At 40.2% G+C, this 17,682-nt stretch overlaps 1 protein-coding gene across 3 annotated transcripts in view; it reads right to left on the bottom strand.

The window, feature by feature from the left end:
- Window positions 1-17,682, bottom strand: part of LOC148638497 (breast cancer type 1 susceptibility protein homolog) — a 49,390-nt gene that overhangs the window by 16,110 nt on the left and 15,598 nt on the right. For all 3 annotated transcript variants that reach the window (XM_088622719.1, XM_088622721.1, XM_088622720.1), the window contains exons 13-16: window positions 8,142-8,407; window positions 5,774-5,861; window positions 1,662-1,739; window positions 705-745 (exon numbers count right to left, since the gene is read on the bottom strand). In XM_088622719.1, coding sequence (XP_088478845.1) covers window positions 705-745; window positions 1,662-1,739; window positions 5,774-5,861; window positions 8,142-8,407 — 473 coding nt within the window. The remainder of the gene's footprint in view (window positions 1-704; window positions 746-1,661; window positions 1,740-5,773; window positions 5,862-8,141; window positions 8,408-17,682) is intronic.

Raw genomic sequence — 17,682 nt, 5'->3', positions numbered from 1 at the left:
TAATCACCTTATTTCAGCATTTTTATGTGTACTCTGCTTATTAACCATTGAACAGTTTTAATCTAAACAGATGCATTACATTAGAAGTCTAACATTTTCACTTTAAGAAATAATCTTTTGTGCAAATCAAACCCTTTTGTAAAATCGAAATGTGCCATATCACATGTTCTATGTGCATCTGTTTGTGATATTGATTGTAAAAAGTACCAGCTTGTACCAGCACAGAAGAAAGACGCAAAGTACATTCCTCTCTGAACAGGTACACTACCTGGCCCTCTGCTGCTGCGCCACACTGTGAGAACAGGACAGCTGGACACGTGCCGCAGTTGGACACCGGCTGTGTCATTTGAGAGGCCCTGACAGACCAGTCTAACACACGCTGTAGTGCAAAGGCTCTCTGGATCAGGACTGTTGACTACATATTAGTGGATCAGGACTTTTTTCTTCACACAAATGGTAGTAAATTAAAACGATCAATGGGAACTAGCGGGGGGGATCTCTGGTTCTGCATCCCGAATACTTAAGTACAGACTTAAACCAATACTCCCTGCTGTGAAGAGTTTGACTGATTGACTAACTAGACATCAACACAGTGCAAGTCTTGGAATGGCAGCTTTGGTCTCTGAAGGTCTGGCTCAGGTGCTCCTAATGTAAAGAGAGTTTTGCAATTGAAAACATCACTACTCTGGTAAGCAATCACCCACCTCATCCAGCAGCTGTCCTTGCCTGAAGCACTCCCTGATCCCTGAGAGGCAGAACACAAGCAAAGAGTGAGCAGGACACAACCAGCGACATCCTGCACTACCAGGCAGCAGGACAGCAGGCACCTTACACAGAGGAATTAAGGGCTCTTGCCAAATGCATAATGGAGACAGTTTTTAAGACAGGAGTGGTCTCAGTTAAAAAAGCAACATGCTCTGCAGTGTCATCAATATTCACTGAGCTAAGACCAAGGTACATACTGTATTAATCAGGCCAGACCCTGCCAGGTTATCATCCCTATAATTTACACCCCTAAATTATTTGATTGAAGAAGTTTTTTTACTTTTTTATTTTTATTAAATAAATGTTATATATTTTAGATTCACACTTTTTATAAAGGGGAGGCATATTTACCTAGCACAAAATGACTTTGCTCAATTCTCATGCATATCTCATGCTTTTTTGAAGACTCACATTCTCAAGCACAGCTCACTGTTGCAACATACTGTGTTAACAAACTCATAGCCTCAATTGTTAAACTCCTTCCTGGGGATTAAAATATTAAACTGCGCTTTCATGGGACATTATCATCATGTTCCAAAGCTATGGACAGGCACCGTGTGTTTTGGAAAGTTGTGAGTAAGCGATGGGGCACAGATCTGGCACAGACCCGGCCTGAGCCGAGGAGCTGGGGAGGCGGGAGGGAAGAGAGAGGAGCTCTGCTGGGAAGATGGGTCTGTCCTTTCACTCTCACACACTGTTTATTGATCCGCCATTTCATTTTGTGATGAATTTGCAGCCGCGCTGCAGAAGAATGGAAAGTGAGAAGGAAAGATTGCAGCTGGCCTCCTGGGTGGATATAGAGCAGGCGACTAGAACAGCGTGGATGGGGAGCGTCCTAGGAGACAGTGAACATCTGCTGGCAGGGCAATGGGACGCAGAAAGCGATTTTTACTCACACAGGAAGCTGACCACCCACATCCGCCCAGCGATTCCCAGGAAGTACTTCAGTGTCCTCTCGCAGACCAGCTCCGGATCTGGGAAGACCAATCAGCAACTCTGGTTAGCAAGGCCAGTAGCCCACAGCAATGACAACTGACAATAGTCACTTCTCTATTCATTCTGAGAGGTTCTGAGAGGTCAGACATTAGCGCCCCCCTGTCTCAGGAAAAACAGGACGTATAGTCTACATCCCTGTTAAAAATGTTAACATTTTGGTGCCTTATAGCTTGGAATTAAAATTAAACATTTTTCATTTATCTACACATCCCACCCCATAACCTCAAGTGAAAGTTTTGTTGGATAAGAGACCACCTCCCTTGTAATAGTCTTTCTAATTAAGCTTTTGTATAAGCAATTGCTTTCAAAATCACAGACTAAGTTAACTGGTCTTCATTTATGTTAAACTGCAGTGAGCAACATCTCTTCAGGATTAATTCAGCATCAGGATTAATTCAGCAGTTCCTGTAGGTTCCATGTGCTGGGAAGTGTATTTCAAAGATTGCAAAGACGCAACCATGAGCCCCAAAGAGCTTTCAAAAGACATCTGGGACAAAGATGTGGAAAGGCACAGATCAGGGGACATATTTCCTGAAGCATGGTCATGACTATTATTAAGACTTGGCAGGTATATGGCATCGCCAAGACCCAGTGCAGATCAGGTCATCCCTCCAAACTGAATAACTGAGCAAAGAGTCTACCAAGAGTACAGTTTTCACAGGCACCTTTGAAAGAGTTACAGGTTTGTATGGTCAAGTCTGTCAGACTAGTCAAACTCAAAGTGCATTCCAAGCACTGTATAAATCTGTCCTCTATGATAGGATGGCAGGAAGGAAGCCGTTACTGAAATACACAACAACAATGCATTTAAGTGATACTGCCAGATTAACCTGTAGGCTCAAAGGTGGACTCTACTCTTTTTACTTTGATAACACAGTCACTAGCAAAAATGACAATTTTGAAATCTGCTGTTAAATACTTGTGGGCAAAAGAAAGAGACTCCTCTTTCTAGTGTTTCCCCAATCAAGAGCGAGAAAATACACTTGCCTGTTGCCACGGAAACAGTTCCGCAAAAAGTGCATAGAACTTAATGCCGTCTGAACAAATGTGTCTCTGTAGAAAACAGCATTAAAAACCCCAGACAAATTAGTATGGAAGTCAGCACTGTAACAGAAGAGGGAGGAGGTTCATCAGGCTTTAGGCACAGGACTCACTGAGCTAAGGCACTGGACAGAAGAGTAATGCAGCTGTCCATGATAAACTAGGCTGTGCTGGAATCTCTTAACAACATCCACAAATGCTAATGAGTTAATTATTATTAGGGCGAGGATGTTTATCACAGAAAATGTGGAAGAAAATCACAAAACAGTTACAGCAGATTTGCTGAAAATCACTGAAGATTCTAGTGGGAGAATAAAGTAATGGGAAAAAACTTTTTTTTCAATAAAACACAGGGCCTAGAATATGCAGATTCTACTTTTTAAGAATGAGATTTCTTTGGGGTCTTTATTTGACACTGTGATTAAAACTTCTGACTTACACACAGTGCTGAGAAGTTTGTAAATCATATACTTGTACATTTTGAACCTAAAACATAATTAGATCTTCATGAAAGTTTTAATAACAGAAGGCGATAACCTGATTAAACATTATAACATATAAAAGGCATAAAATATAGCTTTTTTTAATTTTATAAATCTGTTACAGCACTGCTTCTGTCTGTCTCACATCTGTGACATTTGAGGGCATCCTTGCTTGAACATCTTGCTTCAGGTCCTGCCATGACACTTAGGCAGGGGTTGGTCCAGACTTTGCCAAGCCAAAATGAAAAAAAGTCTTCTTTTTCAGCGATCCTGTTGTAGATCTTTGTTACAGGAACAGTGAAAGAAATTGTAGTTTTATTCATTTAAAAATAAATCTTCCCCACATTCACACTATGAACTGGCAGACAACCTCTTCATCTGCCTGGCACCTCAGGTATCGGGCACAGCGACTCGGGCCATCAGTCTGTTCGTCCACTCTCTGGCCAGCCCCTTGTCCCTTTCAGTCAGACGCATTTCCTTCCAGGCTCATTGCCCGTTTCACTTGTTCGGTCTCAGCTCCTTATCTCTCCCGCCGAGGCCCGTCAGCGGCCGACTTGCGTGCGTTCTAACAAGGAGAGCATGTTTAAACGGAGAGGAGCTCTGCTGTCGGGCACCGGGAAGGACCTGATCCCTCAGACGGTGACCAGGCTGACTGGCTGTCTCAATCTGCTCCAATGTTTAGGAGTGCTGTTTTGAGGAGTTACCCACTTTTGGCTCAGCTTCAGGTGACCTTAAATTCCCCTCCAGAGTTTGCTGATGCAGCTCTGAATTCACGGTTGCGAAGCGGCCAGGTGCCATGAGTCTGCCATCAGCGTGCTGGTGTACTCACAGCTATGGGCTCCTGTGTCTTATTATTTACGTTGTGCTACACTGCCGTCTTCAAACAATGGAATGTCCCGAAACACTTGAACATCCACGTTTAGGTTTCTTGCTCCAAGTGGATCAAATACTCGACAGTCTTTCAGAAAAACAGAGGCAGTTGATAAAACTGATTGAGCTGTACAGGGCTGAACTGCACGTTTAGATGCTTTCAGTGCTGTCACGAAGTGCTGCTTTTCTAGTTGGGTGACCACATTCATTGGCATCCTCTCAGAAGGTCTCTCATGTCATTTGTGACAACATGTTAATGAATAAGACTCTGTTTGGACAAGCCTGTGTGATGTGAGGTGTACAGTGCTGCAGGATGCTCTGTTGCTCATAAACACCAGGTGACTGCAAAGAAAAACTGGTTTCGCTGTGCATGAACTGTGAGACTGATAATATTCTTTAAAGAATGAGAGACCATCCTCTGCATGGTGTGTGTGTGTGAAACAAGGCTGCCTTGAAGCAGATGTTCCTGTGTTATTTCTGGAAGTGGTGGAATGCAGGACAGGCTTTAAAAACTTGTTTCACATCTACAGCCAGGTAGTTTGCTATCATTTTTTTATACGACAGGTGACCAACCATGTGCAACAGATCAAGGTGCCAAGAAAACAAGGGTGTCAAACCCCATTCCAGAGTCTTTCCTCATGTACGTAAGGTGCATTGTCTGGCACAACAGCAGTGATTCAGCGGAAGGAAGTCTTGTATTTAGTTAATGTTTCCTGTATAGCATGGCTCACAGTTTTAAGGTTCACCAGCTTCTAGAACAGAAGCACATCCAATTTCAGTTCTTACTCACACTCCAGTTCACTCAGAACTGCTGGTATGTTGAAAACCTAGGTGTCTTCTGCACAATTCTCATCCCATCGCAGGATTTACATTTTTCCTTTAATTCCATTATATGCGTTTCAGAAACCTTCAGTAAATGTAATTTTTGCAGCTGAGAAGCAGTTGGCACAATTCAGCTGTTTTTTAGATTACATTTAAAACACTCTTTTAAGAGCCAGCTGTCAGCAGTGTACAGGGGAATGTTTCCTGCACAGAAAGTTTCAGTAAGTTTTTAAATGTCTGTTCTCAAGTTATTCATCAGTTTTGGTCTAAAACATCTCTGACACTGTTTTCTGCAGTTTTCATTCACTCCACTTGCAGATTAAAGCACTCCTGATTCATACTTATGGGACTATGCTTCTAAGCGTTTGTCAAAGTTTGTCATCAACTGGTGCATGAAGAGAACAGCAGAAAACCTCTCCTTTCATGGAAGGTATTTGGGGAATGTTGTGCAGATCATGCTTGTATGCAGATATTTGCTGTTTTACCCATTTAACAGGTGTCAATGTCAGACTGCCATTAGCTCAACAACAACAGTAAGTCTGTTGGGCTGGTTCACAATATGTAGGCATAACTGCTGGATTGCAAAACACGCTTCTCTTGAAAGCCATGGGGATGAAACTGAAAGTCATGGACACGAGCAAAAATCATGGTTTTCACAAAGTCTGTGACCTCCATGCCAATATCCCAGCCTTCACCATTATTCATATTCAGCAAATCTAATTTTGGGTATCTCTCATGTTTTCAACAACCGAAAACTCAAAAATCAATCTATGCAAACTACACACACAAGGACTTACCAGTTTTCATGATGACGTGTGTGGTCCCAGGGGTCACCTGGGCTGCGAGGGTTCCATCCATTTTCCTTGCAAATTTCTGCACCATGATCTGCAGTGTGCACAGAAATAACACTTATGTACATATACACTGATTTTGTTTCTGCTTTACACATTTCCATGGTAAAACCCCCCAGCCTGCTGTAACTCCTAGCTGCACAGGCCTTTGCGTGCAGAGCGGATCCTTGTCCGCTGAGCTGGGAACAGCAGGGGGATAACGACATTAGCGATAAAGTCTCATCATCGACGCATCAAAGCTAACGATGACAAACTACTTCACAGCATGCAGGAACATAGATATAAAATGTATAGAGCTGGCTTTTTAAAGAAGTGACAGTGAATAACTGTATAGATAAATACTGCGTGTTATTTGAGACAGAAGAGCGTCTTACAGGGTCAGTGATGTTTATACAACTGTGACTCCTCAGACCCACATATAGTCTTGCTCATCAGTTGCACTAAGAGGTTGGTTTTAATAAAAAAACAGGACATATCCTGAGTACATTTTACATTTATAAAACGGGGTGGAACCTTTAGTAAATGAAAGAACAAAAGAGGTTTAAAGTAAAACATACATAAATGTACATTTTTACACTTTACCATTTCACTGATTTATAACAGTAACCGTTACAGTAATAGTGCTTTAACAACATTATCTGTTCAGCTGGCATTCAAGTTTTATTTTAATAAAGACCTACTAGATACTTTTTACTTGATTTCCTTAACATGTTTGTTTAAAGACTTAAGTTTCCCACTGTATTTCTGTGCAAACTGATTAAACAGTTTGAACCGTCACAAGCCTCAAAACTGCAAAAGCTGCATTTGCAATGAAAAAGTACTGTAGATTATTTGAAATAAATGCTGTTCTTCATTTTTGTGAGCTCAGATACCTGCACATCCGCTCCGGTCACAACCTTTTCAAAATAAAGTTAAATAGTAGCATCAATTAATTTTGAACACCTAGGTCAAAGCAAAGAAGATTTTACTTTTATGTTTAATTAAAACCTGGCTTTTAATTTGGAAAAAGTACACTAATTTACTAACCAGGTTCCTCTCCTTGGTTGCCTTGTTTAAACACCCCACGTGTCAGGTTGAGGAAGTGGGTAGGGAAATCTACATTGACTTAACTCTGCAGTCGACATTGACTGAAACCTTTACCTGTGTCAGGTTTTATATCATTTGAACACAGAGCATTGCTTCTAACTTGCCTCTAGTAATTATGCTCGTATGTAGGCCACCGAAGCATAATTCTGTTTTATTAAGAGTTTTTGGCTCTGTAGTCATATTTGGTGCATGACTTTATAAGGATTATAATTTTAGGTGAATTTAATACTAATCTGGACTCTCAGTACTGTTCTCTGGCAGAAGTTGAAATTGAATGTGAACTTTATTGCCATACAGTATGTAACTGGTACATGTACTGGTACAATGGAATTGTTACTTACAGAAAGTCTTTTGATTGTTAAAACAAGTGTAAAAACACAAAGTGCAGACAGTCCATCAAGACAATATACAAACAAACAGTAGACAAGTTTGTTCCTTGATTCCGATTTGTGTTACAGCTATGGAAGTGTCTCTAAGAATCTAGATACAATAGTTCATTTAAGGGAAAACAGCAGACTTGCAACTTACACGCTCTCAATTTATGCGGTTGGCTCTGGAAAATAAACAATATTGAAAAAATCTTTATTCTCTGAAAAAATTTGTCAAGAACACCTATGAGAGCAAGTTTGTGAGCCTATACAGTCGTCTTATTTACTTTTATTTACTATTTTGATACTGATATTTTACATCTTATCAAAGGTCATCAGAGGTCAGAAGGGTTTTTTTTTTAATGTTAATAGGGTAATATTTTAGTATCCGCAATATGGCAGCTCATTCCAGGACTTCTGTGGGAATCCATCTCCGTAGATTTAATCACCGGTTATCCCCAGTCTTGAAGCCATTCTGTGATTCTCGCTGTTGTTCTCTAAAGCCCCACACTTCATTCCCAGATTTCCCTCCAGGCCCTCGAACGGCAGGCACTTTCACCAAAGAAGTGTCCTGACTTCACGGGTTCACGTCCAACATCTTCTCTGACCATGAATTCAGAGAAATCGATAAACACTAAACAAGCATTTAGTTGAAAAGTAATTGTTTTTCCTTGGGATTTCAATTCTCTGGTGGAAGTGCACTCATAGAGCACCCCCATATTCACATGCAACTTTATATGAAATTAGTTCTTACAAGATTTTGATTTATAGACATCTTGCAGGAACAGAGCGGCTGTGTAAACTGAGCACTGCCTTACTGATTCACAGCGTGAAGGAAGAGCTCAGGTCAGGAGACTCACCAGCTCACTCCTGTCCAGCCCGGAGCCCACAAGCACCATCCTGCCCCTGGCGGTGCCCATGTCCGCAGAGACCCCGCGGGCAGCCAGCCGGCCACGTGCCTCACCAGCCCCGGGACTGGTCCTGCTTGACAAGACTCCCGCGGCAGGGAGCGGCAGTGATCCGGCTCCTTCCCCGGGGTTCGGAATTGGGCCCGAGGCATCACAAGCTCCGCTGCTTCCAGACTGCTTGGTGGTCCCGATTCCCAGCTTTGCCACACTCAACAGCCCTTCAAAGCAGGAAGAAAGAATAAAAACTGAGAAACCAGGACTGCTCAGAACTCAGGAAAGCTTTCCACCACAAAGGGATGTTATTCCTATTTTGACAAACATCCTTACTTGAGCAGACCAAATGAGTAAAAACTGGAGCCCTTAGGTCCTTTATACAGTATATCTCCTTTCAGACCTGTGAAGAATTAACCCCACAGAGCCTGGCACTGGAAAACTACATCACTTTAAACTTTTGTGAGGATTCTCGGAAACAGGAACAGAAACATGTCTTCAAATGAACTGAAGTCTGAGCTCGTTTAGATTTTTCCAGCAGCTATGGAAGGAAAGTCTTATCTCCACTGCTGCAGCAAATCTCTCAAATTATTCTGTGCTCAATTATCTTTGAACAGTTTGAGAAGATGTCAAAGACCCCATAGAAAAATGTGCCAACATTTAGAGGCTGCTAGTAAAAAGTCTGTATGTTTTACTTTGTCAGCAATAGTTGCTTTCACTTGAAAATATATTCTTATGAGAAGAAAGTACAAATTTGTTAATAACACTGGGCAACTAATGAACATTTTGTTTGTGCTATTCATTTCTCACAGATTCCTCACTAAAATATGTGCTTTCCTGGTTTAATGTTTGTGTTCTCATTGGCATGTTAACAGACAACCACTGTGCATACATTAAAAGGGAAAAGCAAATATAGAATATCATGCTTTATAAATATAGTACTTTAATCCAAATGTAATCCCTGTACTGCATAAGCTATAATGACAGATCAAAGAAGCAAGAAATCTTGACAGGACATGCAAATCAACAAAATTTGAGCTATCGGGATACACACAATATGAGAATTAATGTAAATACAATTTTATTAGTGAGTACTCATAGTACAGTTAAAAAAGGTTACAAAATGGCAGGAGGCCATTATAACTAAGAATTAAAATAGCACAGTGCGAACTATTATTTCCTATTCCATTTACTTTAACTAGTTATCTTCTCATAACAAAACATTTTGATCCCAATATAACCGTTTGGAAATCTATTTACATCCATTTCCATTCAACGACCCTGGGTTCGTCCTTTGAATGGGGCGAAGTGTAGTCAGCACACACAGCTGTGTAAGTGGGGATCTGCATTGCTGGGGTCAAAAGACTCGTTTAACAGTACTGGGAATCAGTTTTTAACATTTCTATAACCAAGAGAGTGATGATTTATCAAATCTGAGGCAACAGCTAAATAATCTTCTTTTAGGCTTCATGGCTTCTGAGCTTGCACACTTAATAAGGATATAGTTATCACATCATGAAATCTTTATTTCTATTTTTGCATGTTTACTGTACTGTATGTCTAATATATTAATGTATAATTATAAACACGCTTACTGGAAATATATTTAAACTCACTCCCTTAAAATATCAGTACTCAAATACAGACATGATTATATAAACTTTTTTAAAAATACACTGTAATGTGAGAACAATGTAATAAATTATTTATACACTTCTATGCTAAGCAAGCTTTTATAAATACTTTACAGTCAAGTTTAAAACCATAAGTAAGCAACAAGGAGGAAAAGTTCTAAAAACTGCTTAAGAAGTGCTTAATTCATCAGGTATTGAAGTATTAAAACAGAAAATTAAAAATGATTAGTTTTAAATGATCTAAAATTACTTTTTTGGGATGAAGTTTTAATGCTCTGGTGAAGACAATTCTTGCATTTGTTTTTAGAAATTATAAACAGAGCATGCAACCAGCTTATTTCAATTGCCTCTATGTAATTAACTGAAAATAATTTTTAAAATCACGTTTACTGACAAGCGTGGCACAATGGTTGACATTGCTACCTCGCAGTCTAGGGTCTTGGGCTGAATGCCAGGTTGTCTGTGAGGAGTTTGTATGTTCTCCCCGTGTTCATGAGGAATTCCTTCCACAGTCCAAAGACACACTAGCAGGTTAATTGGCTTCTGTGAAAATTGGCCCTGGTGTGAGTGTATGTATGTGTGTCCTGTGATGGACTAGCATCACATCCAGAGTGTATCCTGCCTTATACTCGCTGCTTGCCAGAAGACTTAGGATTCCCTGCGACCTTGAATTGAACGAAGTGGTAAGAAAACTGATGGATATTCTTAGCAAAAATCATTAAAGATGATAGTATTTGACCCAGAGACCTTCCAACAGTGTATTACTTCCTTCATCCAAAAATGTCTGTGCAAAAGAAAGGCTACACTAAAAGAGAGCGGGAGCCATCGTGCAGCTTGTGTTGATCAGTCTTGAAATCATCAGGCTCTGCCAGCGCTCGACGGCGTGCTCTCCTTTCGCTCCGGGGGCGTGCGCATCAGGGAGTTGTGTGTTTTCACACGGGATCAGCAGAAGGCACTGCGGACTCTTGCCAGTGCTGAATAAATAAACTGTCAGCTCCCATTACAGGTAATAGGAGATGAGAGCCTGTGTGATAATGACTCTCATTGCCTCTGCAAAGACAAAGGAATACTGAGCTTTGCTGCTCATTCTCAGATCAGAGGACCTCCAGGGAATCTGTTACTGGCACAGTCTGATTACTCACACCTTTAACCCTCCTACCCTCTTTAATATTTTAAGAGAAGCTAGACGCAGTCTTGTCTCTCAGTCAAAACGACAAATTTAGGAATAATAAAAAGTAGAAGATTTGCGCTTCAATACAATGCAGCTTTCAATGCAGACTGCAATTTAGAAGCAATCTGAAAAAATTCCAGATGAAAACAACTAGCAAAATCACATTACAAAAGGAAGAACAATCAATCAGATTTACCAGCACACTGAGAATCACAGCTCTTGACACAGGCCATTGGATGAGCAACTGTTTGAAGCTAGTATGGCATTTCTGAATTTTTAAAGGAAATTTCAAATTTGTTTAGAATAGGCATTTGTTAAACATGCTTTTCATTCCAGGTTTCATATGGCCTACATCAGCCTTTTCAAACATACTTAAATCTTGGCCAAACCTTTACAATCAGTTCTAATCCTTGGACAGACTGATTGGTCTAGTCCAGTTAAAGAAGCAAACTAATTGGTCTTCCATCACCTTCATTCATGAAAGGGTGAATATTACCCTGTATTGATGCACCAGAACAGACGTTCTTCACAGAGATGATAATTTCTTCAACAACACAGCAGTAGAGCAACAGTCAAAGACACGCTGGTCCGACACAAATTAAAAACTGCACGCTCCAAATAAACTACTCTTTTTTAACCTTTAATTGGAAAAATACCAGCTCTATCAAAGTGATAGCCTCTTGCATGCTTTGAGCTTTTTCAACCTAAACTCTCAACAAAAGCTTTAATAGGAAACTGATGCAACTACCTTTTCAAGGGGTTTAATCAAGTTCCGCTTCACACTTTTATTGAGCTGCACATGGCATGCCAGTGCAGAATTAAATTGAATTAAGATAAGCCATCAGCTCAGTAGTCTGAGAAATTACTTTGGCTTCCTGATGAAGAGATACACTGCTACACTTATTTTAACACCGCAGCCCAAATAATTTCTTTTAACAACCTTCAAAACGTAGTGTCAGCGTGCTGGCACTGCGCTCATGTAGCAAGTCTCTCTGGCAGTTGGGTTTGCTGCTTTTCATCAGTCAGCACAGAAGTCATTTGACAAGTGATGTGGGGATAAGAATCTAAACCCCTTTAATGTAAAACCAACAGCCATAGCAAAGCCTGAAAAGGGGTTACCTCTGAACTCATGTGAGACAGGTTGTGTTTCTGTGCTTTGCTGAGCCACAACTGTCTGAAGGGAACTCTATAATTAATCAGCCATTTGCGAACAACCTATCAACAGCTGGATTACTGCTAAAGGGAAGCTTCCTCATCTTGGTAAGCTTTTGTATTCATAATGAACCTTTTACTTACATGATCAGAAATAGTGACAAGACCCTTCTGTCGCTACAAAGCTAGGTTGTTAAATACTTATCAGCACCAAACTGAAGCAATCCATTAGGCTCACATAGTGAATGCTTGTCAAGTTTTAAATACTACCATCAAGCCACCTTGAACTCCTCTGATTAAGACTAAAGAGATTCTTTTTCTTTATCTCTGAGCCTGTCTTGCCCACTAAAATCATTGAAACTGCACAGTCTCTAAAATCAACTTTAAAATGCAGTGCATAATTTTAACATTTCTTTCCTCGTTCTAAATTCTACACTTTTTAAAACTGCAAAACCTCTTCATTAACTGCTTCCTCACAGAGTGTAGATAAGGACCATACTGGCCCAAGATCAGCGCCAGAGTCCTACAGCATGTAGGCTAGAAACACAGCAGGATAATGCTGTATTCTCAACTGATCCAGATAGACGATTAAGGGTTTAGTCCAATTTAATTAAGTGTGAGTAACGATAATTCATCTTTTTAATTATATATTTTAATGGATTCCTTAGGTTTCCTTAACCAGTGAGTACTGGCAGATTGTCTTTCCCACAGATGCCAGGAGGGCTGAGTTGAACAGAGATGCTGCTCTCCGAGAGGTTAGTGCACTTGTGTCACAGGTGGATGACCGATATGCGAAGGCTGTCTGGTCAGGTGTGTTCACTGCAGGAAAGGCTCTGCTGCAGCAGGACAGTCACCTGTCACAGTGCAGGAAGGACCTGGGGGAAGGACAGGAAGGTTAATTCCTGGCCTTCATGGAATGTTTCACAAAGTCAGATTAAAATTGGTGAATCTCTTTAGTCTTGAAAAGATGGGGCTTAATAAAGTATTTAAGATACTGAGAAGTAGTGATAATACCAACGAAGAGTTGAGAATATGTTTTTATGGCAGTGGGGTTACAGACTAGAGGGTCATGGGTTCAAATCCCAGCTGCCATGCTGCTGTACCCCTGAGAAAGGTACTTTCCTCTATTTGCACCAGTAAATGCACTGGTGTATAAAAAGGTCTACAAGTCATCATGGTATGATCTCATTATGAGATCTTGTTCTCAATTTACTGGTGAAACAAAGGATTAAAACAAATGTCCAAGCAGTGACTGGCTATGCAAAATTAGTTCCAATAAAAGGAGAATATTTGTTGATGAATACCAACCTAAAATATACATACTCCTTAAAGGCAGGGGAGCTTTGGTAAGATAAATGTCAAAATTCTGCTTTAAGATTCATAAATCACACAATCTTTGTGCTTGGCATGATTCATCAGCATTTAATGCGATACACCACTCTGGCAATGCAGAGCCATTTATAATCCTCTATTCACAAACCTTTCAGTGACGCAGTTCCCAAGCAGATCTAATAACAGATGAGATATGGCCAACAATCGCTGGGATTTCTGAGGAAAATCAAACAGCTAGAGCTAATTCTATCTAAACATCAAGAAACAGCAGGAACTGCTGAGTCAGGCTATGCTGCCAGATGCAAAATGGGCAGTTTATTAAAGAAGGTGAACAACAAAACAGCAGTTTTGTTCAAAAACTGATACAGAAGTGCAAAAGACTGCAGGTCTAAGTCTTATTCTGAGCATGCATTTCCATCTGTACCTACTCCAAATTTTGTCTGCCCCAAATATTAGAAAACTGGAAAGAGGAGGTGAATTACTAAAGATGTATATCATAATTTTGCCAAACTATTTAGTGAGGCATTAAGCATTGACAGACTTAACTGTAAAGTCTGAGTTTCAGACTTTTAGGTGACATTATCAAATCAGACCCTTGTTCCCAGACTGCAAAACTGAAATATTTTTATCTGTAAAATAAACTTTTCTAATAGAGGTCATTTTCATGTATCAATGATAACTAGAGGAATAGTTAAAAAGAAGGATCTCGAGACCCACATAGCAAAACTGTTAAAGCTCCATTTGTCTCCTGTCCTTTTCTGTTATTTCTTAACATTCTGTTAGCCCTAGAGATCAAAATGGGGTGGAATCATTACCTGATTAAAAATAAGTTCACAGAATTCAATTCTGCTGAGCTAGCTAAAATAGCCAAGCTGAGTATGCAGTCAATGGAGAAGCAGGCAACACAAGTTAAAACCTGGACAGGGGTAGTGAACTTAGGGTTTGCAGCAGTGGACATATATAAGACTCAGTTATTCAGCAACTGATCTTTGGGTAATCAGGCTCATAAAAGAGGTATGACTATTGTCAGCCCATCTCACAACGTAAGTGTTGGCAAACTGTAGTTAAAGTTAAAATGAAACTCAAATAACTTTTCTGTTAAAGAAAATCAGTCTGGTTTGAAATCAAAAGTAAACAAACCTCAATCAGAAACATAACACAAGAATGATAGCAATAGCAAAACCAAAAAATTGGAATATATCAAAGGAGAATTAAACCATAGGTACAGTATAATTATCGATCAACTAAGAAAAACAAGTTTCCCTGCTCATATGAAAGACACTGAATGGTCAAATCGTGCATTACTGAAATATTTTCTTGAAAAAATGTAATCCAGATCTGAAAGGGTAAACTAGATCGAATGACTCAGGCCATCTTACTCTGACAAAGACAAGAGTATCTAGACTTCATGTGAGTATCACTGTCAGAGAAACTCATTGCCCAGATCCATTCCTGTGCTATTGTTGGCACCTTTCATTAATTTGGTTGTAATCCTGGTTTTGCTAAATCAATTTTCCTTTCCTTTTTCTTTTCTTTTTTTTTTGCTTCCACGTACAGTATTAGATGTGCTAATGTACAACAGCTTTGTGTAATAGCTAGTGCTTTGAAGGTTGATCACAAACAAAACTGTATTATGCTCGTGTAAACTCTGGGCAGTTTTATCGCCACTCGCCACTTGTTGACATCACCTTTCCGGAAAAAGTCGTAATCCCGTCTCCCTCTGCCCTGGATGGGTCATTCAGAATAATGGCTGGGGGGCAAAGGGGGGGCAATGTCTGAAGTGCAGGCTGAGGCTGAGGTCCTGAGCCCCAGCAGCGTCACGGGCAGACCTGCATTCCCCAGGGGACAGGTGGTCCCTACTGTATGTCAGAAGTGAAAACTAGAAAGCCACAGTGTATAGCGAAATAGCGTATAAAGGGGAAATGTGTGAAGGCCTGCAGGCTTGTAGTGACACCAGCGAGAGATGCGCTCTGCCTCCTGTTGGTGCAGTGGAGATTGCTACACACCATGCAAGGCCCCGGAGGAGGATTTGTTACCAGAGAGGTGAGCCACTCAGTAATTGGGGAACCTAAATTTACAGAAAAAAGGCATAATGAAAGGGCTTGAGGAAAAAAAAACTCACAGACATGCTGGTTTAAGAAATTGAAAGAATAGCTGAAATGTAGTATAATATCTGATCTCATTTTTTCATAAATGGGAAAAAGAAATCCTACAGGCAAGATTCCTCTGCCATGAAAAATGAAGTAATTGTATTTAAATGTCTTTGGAAAATGTGGGCTTGGTGAAGTTAAAGATGCGTGAATTGATGGAGGGGAACTAATGATGAAATGGATGGTAGAACACTGACATTTTATCACGCTGGCGGCTGAAGTAGAGATGATACAGCTGGTTTTATCTCATGTTTCTCAAGCTATGCAAAAACATATTTAAAGAGGAAAGTGCAAGTGACAGGACATATTTCAAATAAATGTGTACACATAATTCTACCGACACACAAAACAGATGTACTGTTCGAATGAGAGGCATCCACGTATTATTTTGTATGTACGTTTGAGATTTGAAGCGATACTGTGATATCCTTGTGATTAATCTCATATACTGTATAATCCACAATTCTTATTTCAACTGAGAACACACACAATCAGATTCATCATATATGATCCCTATTTTTAAGATAAAGTAATACCATAATTCTGCCTTAAACGTTTTTGTATTGTGGGCCTTGTTCTTTCCCTGTTTCCCTTATTTTATTTATATATAACAAAAAATATTGTCTGAATAATGAATCCCTCCATCTAGCTGTAGTATTTACAATTATCATCACATTTTTATCCTTGGAATTTGCACAATAGCAAATGCACAATAAAGACACTTTCATGCTCAATGCCACCTTTAATAAAATAAAATAAAATTCACTTTAGGGCATTTTCTCCAGCTTGACTTCACTAAGCAAGTCTCAGAGAACAGTGAAATGCAGGTAATGACACTCATTCATGAAGGCCAAAGATGGCCAGGAAGTAAGTTTTCACCTTGCACACCACAACTGTAGATGCTGGGATTAGTCCTCGGGGGAAATGTCTTGGCTTTCGGGACGCACAGCTCTACGTGTTCAGGGACTTTCTGGCGGCTTGCTTCGAGGATGTTTTTGCCAAAGTGTGTTTACCAAAGTGAAAACCGTCCGCCCCTCTCGGTGAAACATCCAGTCTCACATCTAGCAGCTGGAGGGAAGGACCATAGGTAACCTATCCCCCATGGACAAAGAAAATGAGAGGATGCCTAGCATCCAGGCCACACAGAACCATGACTGTATTATGTAGTCAAAGAATGAATGCAACTACTTGAACTAGCTGGTCAAACTGAAGGACAGAAACCACCAATCTAACCTGTTGCCTGCTGGATGGCTCAGAGGAACATGATCCTATGAACTCTTCATCAAAATTTCAGCCAAAACAGCTAACCTCACTGATCACCACGAGGCAAAGAATGCATTAAGAGGGCACAAAGATCTTGTGATGGCCTTTGACTTTCACTACACTGATTAATGGCTCATCCTTCATGTAGCCAGAAAGTGTATATATAACTTGGTGTGACAGAGTTTCATAGCTATTTTTTTAGATTTTACTACTCTCAACGTACAGTGCAGAAAAATGTTTCAGAGTGCTGCCAGTTACAGCTAGCAACAGACCTTTGCCAACTGGTGCTATGAAGATCAACGTGTTGGGAGAGATGAAAGCAAGCCAGTAATGAAAGAAATCCAACTGAAACGGGAAAGTGATGAGTCAACCTGAAGATTAAGATCATCCCCAAAACTGAAATCGTAATACCGTAATATTAAAAATCTAAGAGGAAGGAAAACTAACCAAAAATATGACTCTGTTGAGGTGAGCGATATTACAGTGCTACTGCTAGTGGCTGAGAACAGAGCACATACGCAGACTTTCAAATAGCTAGAAAGCAGTGATGGGAAATGGTTATCAAGCATCACAAATGGGATATTCACCATCCAAATCAGCACTCTCAAATATGCGCGACTTCCAGAACCCCACTCCCAGCGGACAGGAAGCAATTTATTGAGTTATCTTTTTGCAGATGCTGTTGTAAAATTAGCAACAACATAAATAATTGTTCTGAAATAATTTTAAGTCAGAGAGCCATATTGGTCATGAGCAGCTGTTAAATAGGGCCAGCTGGATTAATTTGGAGCAGTGTGCCA

Source organism: Lepisosteus platostomus, chromosome 28, assembly GCF_059453375.1.
Source record: "Lepisosteus platostomus isolate fLepPlt1 chromosome 28, fLepPlt1.hap1, whole genome shotgun sequence".
NCBI lineage: Eukaryota > Metazoa > Chordata > Actinopteri > Semionotiformes > Lepisosteidae > Lepisosteus > Lepisosteus platostomus.
Note: the sequence above shows the minus strand (reverse complement) of the source record. Positions and strands in the feature narration are given on the sequence as shown.